General features: G+C 37.9%; 1 protein-coding gene, 2 long non-coding RNA genes and 1 pseudogene across 3 annotated transcripts; all 4 read left to right on the top strand.

The window, feature by feature from the left end:
• The first annotated feature begins 1,118 nt into the window (after positions 1-1,118).
• On the top strand, positions 1,119-1,619 carry LOC121051929. The gene is made up of 2 exons (XR_005807487.1): positions 1,119-1,287; positions 1,367-1,619. It is a non-coding gene; the product is annotated as an uncharacterized LOC121051929 (long non-coding RNA).
• Positions 1,620-5,421: 3,802 nt separating this feature from the next.
• Positions 5,422-7,509, top strand: LOC112190499 (annotated as a pseudogene).
• A 426-nt stretch (positions 7,510-7,935) lies between these two features.
• Positions 7,936-8,487, top strand: LOC112184773 (mitogen-activated protein kinase kinase kinase 20). The gene has a single exon (XM_024323013.1). The coding sequence runs from the start codon at positions 7,936-7,938 to the stop codon at positions 8,485-8,487; it is 552 nt and encodes a 183-aa protein (XP_024178781.1).
• An 8,501-nt stretch (positions 8,488-16,988) lies between these two features.
• LOC112189700 lies at positions 16,989-17,775 on the top strand. Its single transcript, XR_002932049.2, has 2 exons — positions 16,989-17,484; positions 17,587-17,775. It is a non-coding gene; the product is annotated as an uncharacterized LOC112189700 (long non-coding RNA).
• Positions 17,776-22,013: the final 4,238 nt, after the last annotated feature.

Genomic DNA, 22,013 nt, shown 5'->3' with positions numbered 1-22,013 from the left:
CTGCTGACCGCCGAGCTGCAAAGAGAGAGGCATCGACCAAAGCTTCACTTCCAGAGGCCAGAGGTTTGTCCACCATCATTCTCCGTACCTGAATAGTCTGCAAAAGAAGGAAAGAGGTACCAAAGGACATGAGAAAGGCAGTCGTAGTGGTGGAGACCACCGAGCAACACAACGCCACTGGTCCGGTGTCGTCCACAAACATCGGTGGAGTACCGGTTCGGCAGCTATTCATAGGTGTAGAGTTAGGTGTAGATACCCAGGTCGAGACCAAGTGTGAGGGGATTGTGGAAAAAAGAGAAAAAGATGGGATAGAACATGGGAGGTGGATCTGTAAGAGGGTGAGAGAAGTGGAAGTAAATCTGGGTAATTGAAGAAGAATTGGGCTGGAACAAAGAAAACTATAATGAAACTGAGACATAAAGTCTCAGATCTGAGACAAAACTCAGGGAAAACACACCACAGAGGGTGGAGACACACCACCTAGGGTGGAGAAATTGTTGGCCGACTCTCAAAACTGCACAGAGTTTGGGGGCAGCGGGACAGCTAAGTGACTTACTAGTTTCATAAGCAATAACATTTTGCTCTGCATCTTATCTTCCTATTACGTCAAACTTTGGACATCGTAAGTCTTCGATGTTTTTATGTATTCTAACTCTTGGCTCACAAAAAGAAACTAAGAAAGTTACTCCCTTTTTTCTTATTAAGCCGGTAACAAGTTGCATCACACTAGGTCATGACGGTGGAGCAAACACTTTCTAACAAACGCAATTATATTAAAGTCAAAAAATTTGATGTCAGCAGTAGGCCAGTAGCAAATGCAGTGTTACTACTTAAAAAAAATAGTCCAATAATAACACTAGGGCTGGGCAAAAAAGCCCGAAAGCCCGAAAATCCGGCCCGACCCGCGTTAACCCGGCCCGTACGGTCCGGGCCTTGTTAAAATTTGGGAGAAACGGTTCGGGCCCGGGCCGAGATATATAAAACACGGTTCGGGCCCGGGCCTTGAATATGATTATATAAAAAGCCCGCAAGGCCCGTTAGTACTCTTTTTTTGGGCTAATTCAGTACCCATCCTAGCATATATAATATAATATAGGTTTTACTAAACGTGTAAGTGTCTAACCCTACCTTTGTCTGCCTACCCATCTCTTTCTTCTCTTTCTACTTTCTAGCCGCACACACCTTCTCTTCCTCTTCTAGTCTATGAGATTTAATTGAAGATGCAGCCCCATATCACGTCCAATGCATTATACATATATCCCATTGCTTATTCTTCTTCTAACTAAGGTATACGGTATACCTCCATCTTCTTCTTCTTCTTCTTCTTCTAGTCTCTTCTGGTTTTAAAGTTTTTCTCTTTCTGCAGATCTTAGTCTCTGGTTCGTGTTTATGCAAGATCTCAGAGTCTTTGAAGAACCCAAGCAAAAACGGAGAAACCACAGGCGTCGTTTTGATGTTGATCAGTTAATCGATTTGTTTTTTTTTTTCTTTGTAAAAATCAGATTTGTTATCTATTTTGTTCAGTTGATCTGTTGATAACTATATAAGCATGGAACTCTTTGTCTGGTTTATTCGTTATGTTGTTCAGTTATTACTGCGAAAGACATCCAGTTGTGGAACCAAGTCAATCAACAAGCTACACATTTTGTTTTGGTTTTTTGTTAATGGAGGCCTTCGCCCAGAAAAATGAAAGAAAAAAAATCCCTATTTAGCGAAAGCTGTTAGAACGATTCGAGCCTTGTTAGGCCATGAATATTATCTATCCGAACAAATGGAGAATAAATGGAAATTTTTTGTCAAATCTGCAGATGCAGATCTCTTCTTTCTGTTGAATTTTGTTTGTTTTTTTTCACTAATTTTTGAAAATCACAAAATTGGGCCCGGAAACCCGGCCCGAAAAAAACGGTCCGGGCCTAGTCCGGTCCCAGTTCTTGAAACACATCATTTAGGCCCGGCCCGAAATGTTGCGGGCCGGGTTCGGGCCCAGAGAATTTTAGCAAAGCCCGGCCCGTGCCCAGCCCTAAATAACACTAACAATTTCAACTTGTCTGATCTGGCAATGTCAACTTAAGCATCTAGTAATACAATATGGTCAACTTGTGTTAGACAGAAAAATATGGGAAAAAAAACAAAACTAAAGGACTTGAATAGAAACAAGACGAGCTAGACAGAAATGCATATGCACTGTTTACTCATTATTAGAAATTGGACAAGCCGGACCGAGATGCACAACATATTAGAAAAAGAAATCAGGAAAATACACTTGGTCTGTTTCGGGATGGCAGTCATCCCACTGAAAGAACTAAGCAGCAAGTTTCCAGCGAATGTGGATAAGAAATGCCATTGTCACTGTCCTTGAAATGTTCAGCATCTTTTGAAATTGCTAATTAGCAAATCTTGATTAGCTTCGTAACCAGTAGTCCAGTACAGCTAAGACGACTAGAAACGCAGTTTTACAGACACATGAATGCTTCTCTTTTTGATGTTGGAGATAGATTAAAAAACTCAGCGAAGTAATTTCAAGAAGGGGGTGAAGCTCCAGCAGAAATTAGCATCCGCGCGAAGCAATTAATTTATCCGTTCGACACAAATTCAAGCTTGTTCGAGTACTCCCACTCACATAAAGAATATTTTGGCATTCTGATAGGAAACCTGACAAGTGCATGTGACCAAAGTATTATTGTATGCTGCTGCTTTCATTTATCAACATGACATTAATTTCAAATTTTGTTTTATGAGAACTAACCTATGCTGAGATTCAATGGAGACCCCAATCGTATAAGGTGTGATTATGTTTGATGAATAATTGAAGTCTTGTTCACTAAAAGCATATAAAATTTCGGATTTCTAAGGTTACATGACAAGCCGGATGCAACCAGACTATATCCTCTGAAGTTGTGAGAACTTTGTACACAGCTAGCCAGCAACAACCTCAATAGCTTGTCATATTGCCACTGATGGGGAGAAAGTATGAATTTTTATAAGTTTTGAGAAATATCTTATTCAATTGATTGGTCTTTGTTGATTACAAAGTTCAGTAAACTCCGAGTTGAAATATCCTATATGACAAAACTAAGGGCTTTCTGAAACACCTCGTACGGTATGTATTTTTGCAATTTTGTACCTCAGAAATGTAATGGTGCACGTGGCTGATATGGTCAGCTGAATTTGTGCTGAATTGTACGGAGAAAAAGAAGAATGTCGTGTCGACTTCTCTTGTGTCAATCTGTTAACTGAACACAAGATTGGAAATATTGTAGGAGTTGAAGAAGGAAATCTGACGAGAGAAATGAATATATGGGAACCTGAAGTAGGTTCAAATATATATTGGTAAATTGGTTAACAATATATTGTTCATAAGTCATAACAAGACGTACATTATATACTGGTATAGATTGTCATTCTGGAAATTTGATGGGAAAAGACAAGAAACTTGCATCTAATGGATGCAGAGCTGAACATGAAGACATTTTTTTTTGAAAGGGTTTGGCCTCCATCTAATAACCAAATATAAAAAAAGTGAAGCAAATTAGGAAAAAAAAAATTACTCTACCTAATGGGTAAGTCTAAGGTGTGTTAATGTTTGTCATACATCAACTTTTTAATAAATATATGTTAAATTAAATTATACGTCAAATATGGTGGTTTGTTGTAAAGTATCTCATCGAAGATATAATTTACAAAAGAAATGACACTAGTTACAAAAATAACAACTAGATTACAAGAATAAGGACTTGAGAAGTTTTAGGTCTAATATGATCATTTACCATATCGACAAAACATTTGTTGTAACATTCGTAAAGTGATCGTTTTTTGGGTAAATGGAATCATATTTCAAGTAATTATCATAAATACGACCATAATTACCACTTTACACATCAATTGTTGTAATTTATAGTAAAATGCATTGTCAGACGAGTAATTATCTCATAGATGATGAGATTTACACAAGAAAAGTATTAGTTACAAAATAGAGAACTTTAATACACAATTAAGGACTCGCGCCTCATTTACAATATATACATAAAGTTTTACAATTTTGACAAAAATTCGTTGTCACATTAGTAAAATGGTACTCAGACTTGTAATATAAAAAATTACCACAAATAAGAGTTTGATTACTACTTCTACAACAATTCGTTGTCAAACTTGTAATATTGAAGAATTACCACAAATACAACCTTGGTTACTACTTTGGACCTCAATTGTCATAAAATCAGGAAAAAACATCGTCAAATAAGTAAATAACTCCTAAATGACAGTAGTTACAAAATAGACAACCTTATTACACCCTAAAGGACTCATCGCAAATTTACTTAAATATATGAAGTTTTACTAGTTTAGCAACACATTCGTTGTTTTATTGGTAAAGTGATTATGAAAACTTGTAATAGTGAAGTATTAACACTTGTAACAAATAGATTGACATGTTTTACCACAATTGGTTGTTTCATTGGTAACATGGTTCTTAAACTTGTAATAATGAAGTGTTTCATTTCAAAAAAAAAAAAAAATTATACCCAGCAAAAATGTTAACCCGACAGTGAAGGTATTGAATGTTTTCTGGTTAAGAAGATCAAAGAGAGGATCCCCACACACCCCCCCCCCCCCCCCCCCCCCCTTCTTCTTCTTCTTTCAAGCTTCATTATCATAATTGATTATGACTATTTAATTATCCTCAATAATTTACTGGGACTGAGTGGATGATCATGAGGAGGAACCATCTTACCCATGGCTTGTTAGAGAGGTTTCAGGTTTTTGTTCTCTTTGAAGGACTGGTTACATCCATATTAAAATCTCATGTATCTAGTAAGAGGATGAATTATATCTATTCATGGATGATTGATGAGCCATTCCTTATGGAGCAATTCAATTTGGAATTCTGGGTAAAATGAATTGATAGAAAGAGGGGAAAATGGAACTCTGAGAAAAAAAAAGAAATTAGGTAGGGCAACGTCAAAGTACAGTTTTTAGTTTATTTTATTTTAATAATAATAGTAAGAAAACAAATGTATGGTTTTGTCTGGATATATAATTTAGAATTTTTTCAAAAAAAAAATTTGTTTATTTAGGCTAATGGGTAAGCAGGTTACCATTATTGAATATTCTGAACCGTTAGATATATTCACATTTTAATTATATCCAACGGCCTAAAATATTCAAAAAAGTTAATGTATAACATACATTAACATACACTAGAATTTTCCCTACCTAATAGCCAAATACAAAAATTGAATCCACCTAATAACTAAATAAAAAAGGACCTTCGCATATGATGACAGCATTATTGCATGTGTTCAACAGTTCATTGTTGACTATGGACATTATTAGGCTTTTGTCAATCCATAGACGTGTGCATTCTCAGTTTCCTCTATAACTTTGAAATGGAGAGAAGATAATGCAAAGTTAACCAGAACTAGAATGGCAACTTCAAGGTTTCAAATATATATCCTGGCCTTTTATGCAAGCCTTCTTGTTCTAAAATGTAGCTGCCTTGGCAATTCTGTGCATCAGAGAAAACATGCAGCCTTGTTCATCTTTGGTGATGCACTATTTGATAATGGAAACAATAACTACTTAAACACTACTACTAAATATCAATCAAATTTCTGGCCCTATGGGGAAACCTTCTTCAACCACTCAACTGGTAGATTTTCAGATGGGCGTCTAATCTCTGATTTCATTGGTAAGGTTCTCTTAAATACTATATTTCACTGTTGTTTTAGCTCCGCAGTAGGGATTATGACAAACTGAGAGTTAAATTTCCTTTTGATGTTGCAGCTGAGTATGCTAAGTTGCCACTTATACCACCATATTTACAACCTGGGTCCAAAGACTATACTTACGGGATCAACTTTGCATCTTCGGCTGCTGGTGCTCTAGCCGACACTCATCCAGGATTTGTATGTTGTCTGCTTGATATATATATATATATATATATATATATTTGTCTTAAAACTTTTGTTCTTATGCTTGAAAGTTAGTTCCATTGTGTAGAGGAAGAAGAAGAATACTTAACTCCAAATATGGGTAAAGATATGGTATGTTAACATTTCTCATACATCAACTATTTTTATCACTTTAAGGACTCATGTTACCACTTTGAGGACTAATATTACTATTTTGAGGACTAATATGGTAAATTAAGAAAATTTACCACTTTAAGGACTCATGTTACCACTTTGAGGACTAATATTACTATTTTGAGGACTAATGTAGTAACTAAGAAAATTTACCACTTTAAGGACTCATATTACCACTTTAAGGACTAATATTACTATTTTGATGACTCATTTTACCACTTTTAAGGCAATTGTATGCATGCCATACGTTAACACAATATAGAACTTTCCCTCCAAATATATGCTTAAATAGCATGGTTAATTGGTTGAATTTTTACTTTCAGGTGATAGACCTTACAACTCAACTAAGTTTTTTCAAGAAGGTGGAGAAGCACTTGAGGCACAAGCTAGGTGATGATGATGCTCACACATTGCTGTCCGAAGCGGTTTACTTAATTAGCATCGGAGGCAATGATTATTTTGCACCCTTTGTAAAAAAACTCCAGTTTTTATGAGACTCAATCACCAGAAAAATTTGTTGGCATGGTGATTGGCAACCTAACGAATGTGATCAAAGTAATAAATTCTCTCCCTTGCACTTTTATTCTTGTAATTATGTACTTAATTGAGAGCATCACTTTTGAAAGGGTGTGATCATAATATATTTCAATGTGTCAGGGAATATATAAGAAAGGAGGAAGGAAATTTGGGTTTGCCAATGGAATCCCTCTTGGTTGTGCACCAATGACGAGGGCAACAAAGCCGGGAAACCCAGGCACCTGTGTGGATGAAATTACTGCAGTATTGAAACTGCACAATAAAGTACTAGCTAAAGTCCTCCTCAAGCTTAAACGACAGCTTCATGGATTTAAATATTCAAATCCAAATGTCTACTCTTACCTAGATGAAATCATTAAGAATCCATCACAACATGGTGCAAATAGTCATCAAACCTTCTTCTCCTTGTAGTTTCAGTTTTTCTTTTGCTTCTATCATATATGCGCTATAATTCATCTCTCTTAATTTTCTAATTCTGCCTTTTTTATTGTTTGGTTCTAAAGGCTTCAAGGAAGGAAAGGTGTCATGTTGTGGCTCTGGTCCATACAGAGGAACTATGAGCTGTGGAGGAAAGAGAGGTGTGACCGAGTATCAATTATGTGACAATGTTAACGATTATGTCTTTTTCGACTCTGCCCATCCAACCGACAGGGCTAACGAGCAGGTTTCCAAGTATTGGTGGAGCCATACTACTCCTAATGTGAAAGTGCCTCACGTTTATCTGAAAGAGCTATTCGAAGTTTAGCCAACCCTGGATTGATTTCGGTCACACGGTGACAAGCAATAAGCATTTTGCAGACGACTTTTATGTTTGTAATATAAGTTTGGATCTATTACCGAAAGTTCGAGTATTCACAACTCAATAATAGATGTAACACGTGTTTGATGTTTCCTGACTCCAATAACATAAGTTCATCTAGCTAGCTAGGTTGGTCTTACACTGTTGTAAGAATGTTTAAGCTTAATTAGTCAAATTTCCTTACAATTTATACAAGAAGGAAAAACAAAACTTGAAGCCCAAGTAGGTAAGGGTTTCTATTATCCTATCTATATTCCGCACACCATGAGGAAAAGGAAAAATATATTAAATGAAGGAACCCAATTAAATCTTCACTTTTACTACCCTAATCCTACATAATCCGCACAACACTAGGATTAACGAAAGGAAAAGTTTCCTTAACACTATGAGGAGCCGCATTCTGGCAACCGCGATCGGACCAAAGTGTGGGTTCGACAAGAGATCATTGGCGAAGGAGAATTCGGGACGGTTTTCATGGCTCGTCCGACGAAAACAAGTAAGAAACTGCCTCCGATTATGGACGTGAAGTCTGCAGACTTGTCGGAATCGGCGGACTTGGCTAAAGAAAGTCGACTTCTCAAGAAATTTCGGAATTGCCCTTCTATCTTAAACACGTATGGCAGTGATGTGACGGAAGAAGATGAAGGTGAGAAGTTGTTCAACGTTTTCTTGGAGTATGCCCAAAGAGGAACCATAGAAGATTGTATAAAGACACCGAGGAATTTCGAGTTGTTTGAGCAGCACGTAAGGAAGTATACACTGTCGGTTTTGAAGGGGCTTAAGTACATTCATGACAAGGGATTTGTGCATTGTGACATTAAGCGCGCAAATATATTCCTTGTAAGTAATGATCCTAAGGATACTGGGTTTGGCTCTTACGTAGCGAAAATCGGGGATTTTAGGCTAGCGAAAAGGGCGACAAAAAACAACGTGGTGAAGCGTTCTGAACAAATACATGGCACTGGATTGTATATGTCTCCAAAAGTATCAATTCAAAACATTCTTGAGCCGTCGGTTGACATTTGGGCACTAGGCTGCAGTGTTCTGCAGATGTTGACTGGGAAGTGATTTTGGTATTTCAATACTGACTTAAAAGATGACTGGGGGTTTCCAATTGAGATTCCGATTATTCCGGAAGAGCTAAACGATGAGGCTGAGGATTTTTGGGGGAAGTGCTTCATAGTGAACCCTCTAGGTACATGGCTGAGATGCTTTTGAAGCACCCTAGCCTTTTGTGTGCAAGAGCTTGCCAATCTGTGTTGGAGTAAGTCACTTAAGCCCTTGATTGTAGCAATTGCTATGTAATTAGGATTGTGTAATTATTTAGAATGTTATGTAGTTAAGGGGGAGAATATTACGATGTAATTAAGTAATCACTTTCCTATTAGGTTTTTGCATACTTTGTATATATACCCTATTTTTGGAGAAATCAATATATATAAGAAATTCCTAAACTTTCTCTTTGTTTTTGTTCTGTTTGACTTGGTATCAGAGCAGAGATCTGTCTGGACTCTGTTCGTTTGTTTCCGCTACAAATTTGTCTTTGTACTCTTTAAGAGTTTGTCGTTTGTCTTCATCTTCTATTCCTTTTGCACTAAAACCCTCAAGTTTGCAATACCTTGTCATCAGCCTCTCCTTCCTTAGCGGTGTCAAATTTTGTGGTTTGTGTTGCTGCTTGAAGAAGAAGAATGGCAGATTTGTCCTTTAGTTCGTTGTTCAACAGTCAGATGACTTGCAACTATTGAAAAACTGTTGGACACTACAAGAGTCAATGCCTCAAGTTGCTAAGACTCAACTCCAATAACTCTGGTTGGAAAAGAAGTAACAATGGTCAGAAAAGCAAGGCGACAATCCAACTGGTGCAGGAGCAAGAACCTGATTTCTATGGTGTGGAGGGTCAAGATCAAACTAAGGATAATATTTTTCTAACCCAGGAGAATCGGGGTAAAATTGGTGTCGCTTTAAATGTTTTTGGCTTTACTGGTAGTAATGCATGGATAATTGATTTTAGCGCGTCTGATCATATGACCTATGATAAGTCTTTTTTTGTCATGTTGTCACCCCATCCATAACACATGTCTCTAATGCCAATGGTGAGTCCTTTCCGTTCTTAAGAATTGGATCAGTCCAGGTTACACCATCCATTACTCTTTATAATGTCCTCTATGAATCTCTCTATCTCATCATCTTTTATTTGTGTCTTAATTAAACACACAAAACAAATGCTCTGTTACCTTTTATCCTATCTATGTCATCTTTCAGGATCTGTGCACTCGGGTGATAATTGGCAAGGGAGATCTGATGGAGAGACTATTTCACTTGGATTGCATGTACGGAGGACCGACACAAGCACCATCAAGTCCACAGAGTCCTGTTGCCTTAACATTGAGTTCTAATCGGAGAAATGAATTGTGGTTGTGGCATCGCCGTTTGGGCCACCCATCCTTTGGTGTCATGAAGAAGTCCATGCCTTCCATTTTTCTGAGAATAAGTGATTCTAGTCTACATTGTGAAACATGTTCTCTAGCCAAGAGTCATAGGTCTAGTTATCCTTCTAGCTTTCAGTCTAGTACAACTCCTTTTGATTCATTCTGATTTATGGGGACCTTCCAAAAATTCAAAAATTCAACTCTTTCAGAAATGCATTATTTTGTTTTATTCATTGATGACTTCCCCATATTAACTTGAGTTGTTTTGCGTAAGTCAAAAGATGCAGTTTTGTATGCCTTTATAGCATTCCATAATCTTGTTCGTACCCAATATGATGCTCGTATTAAGGTCTTTCGGTCTGATAATTTTTTTTGGGGGGGGGGGGGGGGGTGTTTGTTAAACATTCATTTCGTGATTATTTCCAATCTCATGGAATTATTCACCAAACCACTTGCCCACAAACACCAGAACATAATGGAGAATGGGGTCTCTGAATGGAAGAATCGTCATTTGTTAGACATTGGTCGCGCCCTTCTTCTTAGTGCCAATATACCTAACCTTTGTGTGTCTCCCATCTCATTAATCGTCTCCCATCTTCCTCTCTTCAAGGTCTTATTCCATTTGAGGTATTATCTAGTTATATCTCTATCTCATCTCTTAATACCCTTCCTGCTTGTGTCTTTGGTTGTGTAGCCTATGTCCATCTTTATAAATTAGATGCAAGGGCTCTCAAGTGTGTCTTTGTCGGGTATGGGACTCATAAGAAAGGATACAAGTGTACGTTATCATCCTCCCTCTCAACGATTTTATGTCACTATGGATGTGACATTCAGTGAGGATACATGCTATTTTCCATCTTCTATGACTCATAGTCAGGGGGAGCAGTGTTTTTTTTTTTTTTATGAAAGACAGTACCAAACAGGGCCAACGACCTCTGTACTCAGTGACAATGAGCCCAACCTTCCCACCACAACCACCCTTCCCTTTCCAACCTTCGATCTCTGCAAAAATTCAACTACCGAACATAGCATTGCAAATTCTGAATCAGACAATGCAATTGTCGAATAGAGCATTATGAATTCTGAAATAGAAAATGCAGTTGCCGAACAGAGCATTATAAATTCCGAAACAGAAAATGTAACTGCCAAACAGAGTGTTGTGAATTCCGAAACAGAAAATGCAATTGCCGAACAAAGCGTTGTGAATTCCGAGACAGAAAAGACAATTGCTAAATCATCTACCCTTCAAGACAAAGCCCTTAATCGTTTAGTCTCTCTCTCTCCATCAACGGTCTCCCCTGTTCAATCTTCACCTGAGGTACGTAGTAGTTTGCCTTCGTCCTATAACCCACCTTTGTCTAATAGTGTTACTCCTTTAATTGATTCTACACATGTTCAAACACGAATCTTACTAGGTCAACCTCCCAAGAAATATGAACCAAGTTTGTGTGCTAAGACCAAATACCCTATAGCTAATTATGTGTCTACTCATAGGTTGTCTAAACCATATGTAGCCTTTGTGAATCAATTATCTTCTGTGTCACTTCTTAGTAAAGTGCAAGATGCAATGAAGGACGAGAAGTGGGCAAAAGCAATGGCATTGGAGATGGATGCACTTGAGAAAAATCAAATGTGGGAGTTAGTATCACTACCTCCTAGAAAGAAAACAATTGGGTACAGGTGGGTGTATACAGTGAAGCACAATTCTAATGGTTCAGTAGATAGATATAAGGCAAGGCTAGTAGCAAAGGGTTACACCCAGAAGTATGTCGTGGACTATGATGAAACTTTTGCCCCAGTAGCAAAAATAAATACAATTCAGGTACTTCTGTCTGTAGCAGCTAATCTTGATTGGCCTCTTCAATAGTTTGATGTTAAGAATGCCTTCTTACATGGTGATTTGAATGAAGAAGTCTACATGGACCTGCCTTCGGGGTATGGTACTTCCACTGGGAATAGGTAGTGTGACGTCTAAGGAAGTCTCTATATGGCCTCAAACAGTCCCCAAGAGCTTGGTTTGGTCGGTTCACAACTTTTATGAAACAGATTGGATACAGGCAAAGCAACTATGATCATACTCTATTCCTTAAGCATCAGAAAGATAGAGTCACGGCTCTAATTATTTATGTGGATGACATGGTAGTGACAGGTAATGATCTTGAGGAGATGAGGAAGTTGCAAAGAGAGTTGTCTGTAGAGTTCGAGATGAAATACTTGGGGGTTTAAAATATTTCTTGGGGATTGAAGTTGTTCAAGAAAAAGATTGTATTATGTTGAGCCAGAGAAAGTATGTTCTTGATCTGTTAGCAGAAACAGGTGTGCTCGATTGTATACCAGCTGATACACCTATGGAGCAGAACCATCGGTTAGCTGAGTATCCAGATCAGGTACCCACAAACAAGACCAGATATCAAAGGTTATTTGGGAGATTAATTTATTTGTCGCACAATAGACCAGATTTAGCTTATGTGGTTAGTGTTGTGAGTCAGTTTATGCATAATCCTAGTCAGGCTCATATGGAAGCTGTGATTATAATTTTGAGGTATTTGAAGTCTGCCCCAGGAAAGGGGCTAGTGTTCTCTAAGCATAGGCATTTGAATGTTCTGGGGTATACATACGCAAATTGGGCAGATTGTATAACTGACAAGAGATCCACCTCTAGTTACTTTACGTTTGTTGGTGGGAATTTGGTTACTTGGAAGAGTAAGCAGAAAGTGGTGGCCCGCTCTAGTGTTGAAGCAGAATATAGAGGAATGACCCGTGGAGTTTGTGAGATGTTATGGTTGAGGCATTTGTTGCGGGATTTGAGATTCAAACAGAAAAAGGTCATGCCCTTGTTTTGTGATAACAAAGCTGCGGTTGAAATTGCTCATAATCCTGTCCAGCATGATAGAACCAAACATGTGGAAGTTGATAGACATTTCATTAAAGAGAAGTTGGATCAGCAGATTATTTCTTTTCTCTTTGTACCTTCTGAGGAGCAGTTGGCAGACATTCTCACAAAGGCAATTTCTAGTAGGGCATTTTATGACTCACTTGACAAGTTGAGCATACGTGATATGTATGCTCCAACTTGAGGGGGAGTGTCGGAGTATTGTATCCCTTGATTGTAGCAATTGTTATGTAATTAGGATTGTGTAATTATTTAGAATGTTATGTAGTTAAGGGGGAGTATATTGCGATGTAATTAGGTAATCACTTTCCTATTAGGTTTCTGCATACTCTGTATATATACTCTATTTTTGGAGAAATCAATATACATCATAAATTCCCAAACTTTCTTTTTGTCTTTGTTTTGTTTGACTATCTGGACAGTCTCATGTTGTGATTTAGTTCCGAGCACAACGTGCCAAGAACCATCTGCAATTCCTGTAATGGGTGCAGCATGAGCTAACTCTGTATTAATCCATTGTATTAATTTTGTTCGTACTTGTGATTTTAAAGGCTATTTAAATGTATATTATTCTTCAATTGGTTTTATGGATGTCCAGTTTTGATCTCTTTTATCTTGCTCTTGGTTCTTTTTAAGGTTGGTGTTGTTCTTTGACTGGTGTTGCTTTTATAACTAATCATACTCAATTAGCTCATTCATTGGCTATACAATACTATCCGACAATACAACTAGATAAATGCAGCACTATTGGAAAGCCAAAATTTCATTCTTAACTTTCACTTTGAGTTCCAATAACTTTAATTGCAATAAAACTGCAACCAAAGAAGATTGGCATTGATGCACATCGAGACCTTTGATCGACTATAATCACTTAATGTTTTCATTCGATCAAAAAGTAATGTATGACTCTACTATGTATGGATGGCCAGTTAGACCTAGGTGTAATCTGGCTACTGACCCTTCTATGATTAGCCATGAGGTGCTTGTTCAAGATTTCTGGGATGACTACACTGGCTGGGTGTTGCTTGCCTTCTATGTGTTTCCATCTGTAATTTTACAGCCTGTTTGGAATTATTTAGTTTCCTGATACTATAAGGAAAGTGTTTCTTGTTGGGAGATCCCTCCAAATCAAAGCTCTCTAATTACTTGGTTAGTTATCATAGACAGGCTGATATCTAATGTAAACAGGCATGAAAAAAACCATACTCCTGATCCCAGCTGTTCTGCTTGTCCTGGTTCATCTAGGAATCTATGATGGTTGGAGCTATGCAGGGTAAGTTTTATCTAGAGATGGTTCTTTCATGTACAGTTCAAACGTACCATCATAGATTCCTAGGTGAACATTTATACCAACCATTATAGATACCCATTGCACCATTGTACCATTTCTACCACTGAAGCAAAAGGCTTACTACTTGTCACTGTGCCCAAATATAGTGAAAACGCATGGAGTTTTGACAGCTGCTCATTGTGTTAGAATTTCATTCAAAACTAAGCTGCTGAGAGTTTCTCGTACAATATTTTAGCTAATTTCAACAAAGAATCTCGAAAAGAAACAAGCGTCTTCACATCAAGAAGAATAATTTGAATATTAAAAACTGGTATTCAAATAGACTTCTTAATGATAGAATTAATCATAAATTACTATTTTGGATATATCGGGATTCTCGAACAAAATCTTGGTTTGGATTCCAATTATATATTTGCGTAACATTCTTTAGTATCTGGGATTTTATTTCTGATTTTTATTTAATAAAGTTTAATTAGGTTTTCTAGTTTTAGTCTATAATAAATTATTCTTTTTGTTTTCTAGTTGTATTAAATTTATGCTATGTGCCATATATATAAGGCACCTCTTATATTGTAATTTTCATTCAAGTTATCAATAAAAACCCAAATATTAGAGAAGTTTCTCTATCTTTTTTACCGCTGTGCCCATAATTGCTAGTGGATTCTAGCTCATCTCATATGGCTTTTGACGCTTGACGGAGCCTCTTACTATCATGTTCACGCTTCCCGCATCAAATACAGTGACATACCAATAAGAACTATTGAATAATTCTAATTAGAGTCCAGCTTCAACTAAATTGTTTATTAATACAAGATGTCAACTTATGTTCATTTTTCTGTTTAATTAACAGTATGATACTGCAAATTGTCAACTTAGCATCATGCAGGGTCAGGGAACAGAACGCCAACATGTGCACCATGAGCTTATGCCTAGCTCCCAGAAATTAAGGAATTTAATTTTCAATGACTTGCACCAATTCTGGATCATTAACAAATACCCGAGTAGAGTACATATGACCCGTGTCGAACTTAAAAACTATTCTTGTTTGTACGATCTTAAGTTTATGTTTATCAATCTGGGACTTCATATTGGATAAACTAGTCTTCATACTCGAATAATGAAGTCTTGGCTTATGGTCTAGTTAAGGTTTAATTCAATCCTATATAAGCACTGAATCTGGAATATATACAAATTTTTCAACAGTCAACAACATTTTCAATCCTTCCACACATGTTCCTAGGGTAACAACTTCTGTGTATAAATTTGAAAGTTCGAAACAGAGGAAAACAGAACTAGAATGGCCCCTAGTTTATAGTTTCAAATACATGTCGTGGCTTTTTGTGCAAGCTTTTTCCTGCCAACCAGCTGCAATGGCCATTCTGGGCTTTATAGAAAGAATGCAGCCTTGTTCATCTTTGGTGACTGTGTTACTGAATATGTGTTTTTTGACTCTATATATCCACCCAAGTCAAAGGGTTTACCAGTGAATGTCCAAGTTATGGTGGAGGCATAGGCATACTCCCAATGTCACATGGAATCGTAATTTGAAAGAGCTATTGTGCAGTTCAGCCAAATGTGGATTTATTAGTGCCTTAACAATTGATCTATTTCAAAAAGTTTCATAAAATCTCTGATTTTTTTTTTATATATGTTTTTTTATTCTTATCAGAGGAAGTAGGAATGCATTAAAAATACGCATATGGACCTTAAATATTTAACCCAAATAGAGAAACTACAACCCTAAAAAGAGGCAACAATATAAACATAACACATTGGGTCCAAACTTGGAGAATGTCTTACTAATCGCATGGGTGCTAATCGTATGGAGACCCAATCAAATCTCAATTGCTTTATCTATACTATTATTAAGAGAAGAGGGTTTGTTAGCCAAAGTGGACGTCAAAATACTCAAATACCCTCACACCATAAGTTATATTAAATTAATATTTAATAAATTAGAGATATAAATGTAATTAATAAAATAACAGAAAAGTAAAAAAAAAAAACAAAAACAAAAAATTTCTTATGCAGATAACTACCCCTACCCACTATCTGCATTACCCTTACTTCCCCTACCCACTATGTGCAGATATCTAACACTATTTGCAAATATTAATTTTTTAGTGAAAAAAATTCTTGCACATACAGAGCATGTGATTGCAGACTAGTATTTATTACCCGAAATGTCCTTATTTTTATTTGAAAAATATCAAAACCTATTCCATTGACCCCTGCTATGTTCCTATTGTGTTGTCGTATCATTCATATGGCACAACAACTTTATCGAAAACCCTCTCCATAACAACATGGAATACAAATCTTCCCCGCCTAGATCATGGTAAATCGATGTCTGCTAACAGACGACCATGTTTCGTCTAACTCGCTGTCATTGGACAACGATGGGGTGACTCTGCAACCAACCACTCCCACACGGCCATGTCAAGATATAGAAGTTCGATTTTGCTGCAACCTTCCGTCTTTTGAATTTATAGGAAATTTGAGTGTTGATTGAATTTTCGAAAAATATTGACACTTTTTTTTTCATCAAATAAACAACTCATATACAACAACTAGTGTGAGCCCTGGAAAAATCTATCGAGATAAGGTGAGATTGTTTGGAATAAATTTGACTATCTCGGTAATTACTAAGATCTTCAGGAATAACTATTGGGATTTTTTACAAGGTGGAATCTCCAAATTTTGGAGTCTATAATAAAGTACGCACAGTTATGAATCTGTGATAATTTTCGGGGAATTTTTCCGACACCGGAACTATTTATTATGAATTTCCGAAGTCTGGGAATTATGGAAATTCATTTTATATAAAAAGAAAATGTCTTGCCACAATCTGAGCCATTGAATCATTCACAGCTTCATCTGAACCGTCGAAAATCATTTAAGGGAAAGTATATAAGAGAGGAGACCTGATGGACGCACTAGATCGTTCCAGAAACGAACGAAAGCATCGACCCATTTCCCCAACTCGAGACCCGCGACGGTGACCCAACAGGAACTCCCTCGTCCGGCGACGGCACGACGGCGCACTGGTCATGTTCGATGCGTCTCGTCGTCGTGGTTCTGTCTATGGTCACGGATCATCCATGCATGGAGCGAGGAGAGAGAATCGAAGCCCAAAAGCTTCGGGTTTTCCGGAGAAGTTTCTGCAACTTCCGGCGATCTCCGGGGCTGCATGAGGTATGGAAATCGGTCCTCTAGTCATGCTCTACGTCTTGCTGAGTTTATTTTTGGATTTGATTGAGTTTTGATCGACTGGCTCTTTTGGGTGTTATCGGGTTCGATGGAGCTACTGACGACGGTGGCTTTTCCGGTTTCCTGGGTTCATCTGCGACGTCCTGGAGCCCGACTTGACACTTGGACGAAGCTTGGGTCACCGAGCAGATCGAACTGATGAAGTTGGATTATGATCCGGTTCTGTCAATTGATTGTCAAAGGTAATCCAAGTTCTTGGAATGGTACTGACGTACTGTCCTTTTCGAGATTCTTGTCAAAGTTTGGGTGGATTTCGGTTAAGAGTTTGATTCTTGTTTTTGGAGGTTGCTGAAGTTAGAACTGGTTATATGGTTGCTGGGATTTGACCTCCCTGGTTATATGTTTGATTCTATCAAATTGTCTTTGTATTGAAAAAAGAAAGAAATTATGGGTCAGTTGGGTTATGTTTGGAAATTTGGGGGATCATGACAATGTTTGAAATTCCAGATGTTCATTTTGATGCTCACTGTAAATCGTGCTGTGAGAAAGCCAAGTTTCATTCTTGGGTAATAATTGTAAAATGCAGAGAAGAAGGTTACCGGGTGCCCTTTGTAAATTTCGGTGCACCTAATATATTTGGTCAATGTAGTCGAATTTTGGTCAATGCGGTCAATACTTGTCAAAGTAGGGAATGTTAGTCAACTCTTAGTCAAACCATGAAAAGTTGGTTTGACGATTTGTTGATTGTCGAGACTCCAAATATTGTGAGATGGATTATTAACAATCGATATGTCGGAAATTAGGACTCCAGTTACCCGAGGAACGGAAGGTTCGTGACTCTCAGGATACGTGAAGAAAAGCATTGGAATTCAGGTAGGGGATTCGGAACTCTCCTCGATTAGTGGGTTTATTATATTACGATTTTTATGAAATGATGCATGTTAAGTTTATGTGGTTTGGTTATGTTGAAATGAAATGCATGCTAACCAAATCATGAGAAATGTGATGGCTTGAGAGTGAAAGGGGCACTGACTTCCTTGGGTTCAATTCCCTAAACCTCAGGAGGGTTAGCTACACCGGTCGGATGGTGCGCAATCGCAATGACGACCCGATCTGTGTGTGTAGCTAAGTAGCGGACGCTCTCGCTACGCTTACCTGGTTATAAATTAATTTGAGGTAAGGTCGTGTAGTGGGTCTATGGGACCGACCATCAGGTAATACTTGGATTTGGCGCCGTATTTATTTAAGTATCATGCATCAGTTTTCGAGTTGAAAAGTTGTTTTGGAAAGTGATTGCTTGATAGCAATCCAAGTTATAACTACTTTGGAAGAGGACTCTCCGGCCTGAGCAGCGGTTGCCGATATAAGGGATATACTTCAAGCTTGTCCATTTTTTTCAAGGTTCAACCAAGCTCCGGAGTTCATCTAGGAATTTTTTTTTTTGGGTATGATTTCAATCATATTTGGTGAATGAGATTTCTTTCAATAATAATAAAAAAAAGCTTCTAATACTTTTTTCCTGCCACATTTTTTTTTTAAGGGGAAAGATGACCAAATTATATTGAAAATCAAATAGTACAATGAGAAGCTATAAAGCTTCTAATATCAAGAGGGACATGCTCGCTCCATGAAAGATAAAAGAAGAATGTAAAGAAAATTGAGCTAGATTATGGGTAGTCATGTTACCTTCATGAAACACGTCTCAAGGAAGAACCAACTAGAATCCCAAAAGAGTAGTTGATGTCCTCAATAATAAGACCCAAGGATGATGTCTCATCACCCTCAACCTCAATAGCAGAAATTAAGCTCTGACAATCTGTCTCAACAATAATAGGAGAAAGATGAGACTGCATTGCCAGGGAGCAAGCAGCCCCACAAGCCATGGATGGCCTCAACAACATCCGGAGAGGCAACATAGGTGATATTGTTGGGGGAGTTTGTGTTAAGGTCCAGCTACATATCTTATTTTAGCCCTGCCACTTTGTCATTTCATTTATTATTTTTTTGGACTAAATTCAGTTTAGTCTCTCAAACTTTAGGGTTAAAATTAGTTTGGTCCCTGCATTTTTTTTTTAATCACAATAGTCTCTGCACTTCCAAATTACATCAACCTAGTCCAAAATTTGACTTTGACTCGAAACATGGTGTCATACGCTGATATGGAACCGACATGGGGCACCACTTTGTAAATTTTAAACTCCCACGAAGGGCAAAATAGTCATCTCCAATTTAATCTAATTTTTTTTTCTTTTACCAAAATTTATTCTAATTTCTAATTTTCATTCTTTTTTCTCCCTAGCTTCTAACTTTACCTCTCTCTCAGATCTCCCGAGCCTAAAAGCCAAATCGATCCAACGCACGCCCTCCTCCACCACCTCCTCCACAGCATCCGAACTCCAACGCCGATACTATCATCTTTCATGATCAAACCATGCACCTGCCTGCCAAATAGGAGATACAAAACACTAGCACAAGCAGAAACAACTGAAAACAATGTCACTGAATTCGATTTTCACCTCTACATGCTCTCATTTTCTTAAACACATGAACATCACCCTTGGAACCCCATTCTGCAAAAGCCCTGTTATAAAAGCATTATAGCTCACCACATTCTTGACAGGCATATGTTCAAACAACTTTGCAACGTAAACAAACTCCCCACAGCTCGAATATATACTCACAGCTGAGGTAGTAACATAAACATCACTCTCAACCCCGAGCTACACTGCCACGCAATGCATTCCCATCCCCTTCTTCGCATTGTCACACGTCGAAAACACACTAACTATAGTAACCAAATTCAACCCGAACCCTAAAAAACCAACGCTCTTGAACACCTTTAAAGCCTCTCTACGATGTCCATTATGTAACACCTAGGAAATCACAGTGTTTACCGAAACCAAGTTTCGGTGAAGTATTTCGTTGAACACCTTGAGTGCATCGTCCATGAGGTTGAGCTTCATGGAAGCGTCCATAAGAACGGTGGCTACGTAGACGTCGGAGAAGACCCCAGTTTTGAGGAAATGGGTGTGGACCATTTGGACTTGAGGGGCTGATCCGGGGTTGGCATAGGCTTTGAGAATATGAGGAAATGTGAATTTGTGAGGGGGGAAAAAGCGGAGTGGTCTTGGCACAAGGTCTCAGATGATAGCTACAACACCTCCTATGAATGCCCACCAAGAATCAAGCTTCACATCAAACGCCATCTTCTCCTTCTTCTCCTTTGCCTTCCCAATGTCGCATCGTTGCCCTTATCGGTGCCCCGGAGCCCATCGATTCCTATCCCTGGAAACATCATCATCATTGTCGGCTTCATTCCCAATTCCACTCTTAAAACCTCCGTCAAGTCTGAGATCTCGAGCAGAGTAAGCCCCAATCTTGTCCGTGATCGTTGAGACCTTCTAGGTGGGGCTGGTCTTTTCTCCAGCGCGTTGGTGGTGTAACTGGCGGCGGAATGGGAGGAAATATAGGATCTTGATTGGAGATTAGGGTTCTGGAGGAGAATTTTGAATTGAGAAAAAAAGAAATCGGAGTAGGAAGAGGGTTGGAAAAAAGGAAGAAGACGAAAGGGAATAGAATCAGGGAAAGGAAGAAAGACAAAGAAAAAAAAAATCTGAAGAAGTAGGGGTAATTTGGAATTTTCGTCCAAAGTAAGGGTCAGAGTCTAAAAAGTTGGGGCCCATGTCGGTTCCACATCAGCGTATGACAACATGTTTCGAGTCAAAGTCAAATTTTGGGCTAGGTTGATGTAATTTGGAAGTGCAGGGACTATTGTGATTAAAAAAAACCCTCAAGGACCAAAATGATTTTAGCCCTAAAGTTCGAGGGATTAAACTGAATTTAGTCATTATTTTTTACTCTAGAATTGCTCTTTGTTTCACTTTTCAGTGAGAGGTTTTGATTGGTATTCCCTCTCTTATCTTATATTTTCTATTTTATCTTATATAATTAGGCAAATTCTTCAGGGAATGGTTAAATTTTTGAACTACCATGTATGCCCTCACATAATATAAATATAAATAAATAAATTATTTCTATATGAGGATAAGATAGTCAATATGTTATATCATATTTGAAAAACTTGCAATACCTCCCATGAAAAAATGAGAAGCTTCCCTAAAATTAGAAAATAAATTGCTGTAACTTTTTTAATTTAAAAAAATAAAAACTAGTTGACATTTGTGGAGTACATGTTAAAGGGCTAGTTTTTAATAAAATAAAAAAACAGAGGAACGAGCCCACATATCCTATTCTACTTTGTTATTTCATTTATTAGTTTTTATTTTATTTTAGTGAGAACTTTGGGTTGATGTTCCCCTCTTCTATTTTATATTTTCTCTTTAATTTTAAATAATAAAAAAAATAGTGGAACGAGTGGTGAATTGTCAAGTGTGACCTTCCATTTTAGAGAAAGGATTCGCTTTGCGCTATATTTACTTAGAGACTAATATTACTTAATTTTTAATTGAAAAAATTTAAATCGGTTGTTTTAGTATTTTGGCCAATCATAGAGCATTTATTTGATGCCAAACCCATTTTTCAAGAGAAAAGTTTGATCTCACGCGCGGCGAAAAAACAGAGAGAGTACGAGTGCTTCTCCAGGCCGAACGCCGCCGGCGCTCCTGCCGTAGCGTTCCGGTCCGGGAGAGGATGATCGGTGCAGTTTTAAGCCGGAGGCTTGGCCTAGGGAGGGATGGCGGCTGGATCTCGGACAGAGAAGACCGATCAGTTTTCTTTCTTCTTGGATCGGGGGTCAAGGTGGCTCGGCGTG

This window comes from Rosa chinensis, chromosome 2 (genome assembly GCF_002994745.2).
Source record: "Rosa chinensis cultivar Old Blush chromosome 2, RchiOBHm-V2, whole genome shotgun sequence".
NCBI classification, from domain to species: domain Eukaryota; kingdom Viridiplantae; phylum Streptophyta; class Magnoliopsida; order Rosales; family Rosaceae; genus Rosa; species Rosa chinensis.
The sequence above is the reverse complement of the archived record's forward strand: the minus strand, read 5'-3'. Positions and strand labels throughout refer to the sequence as shown.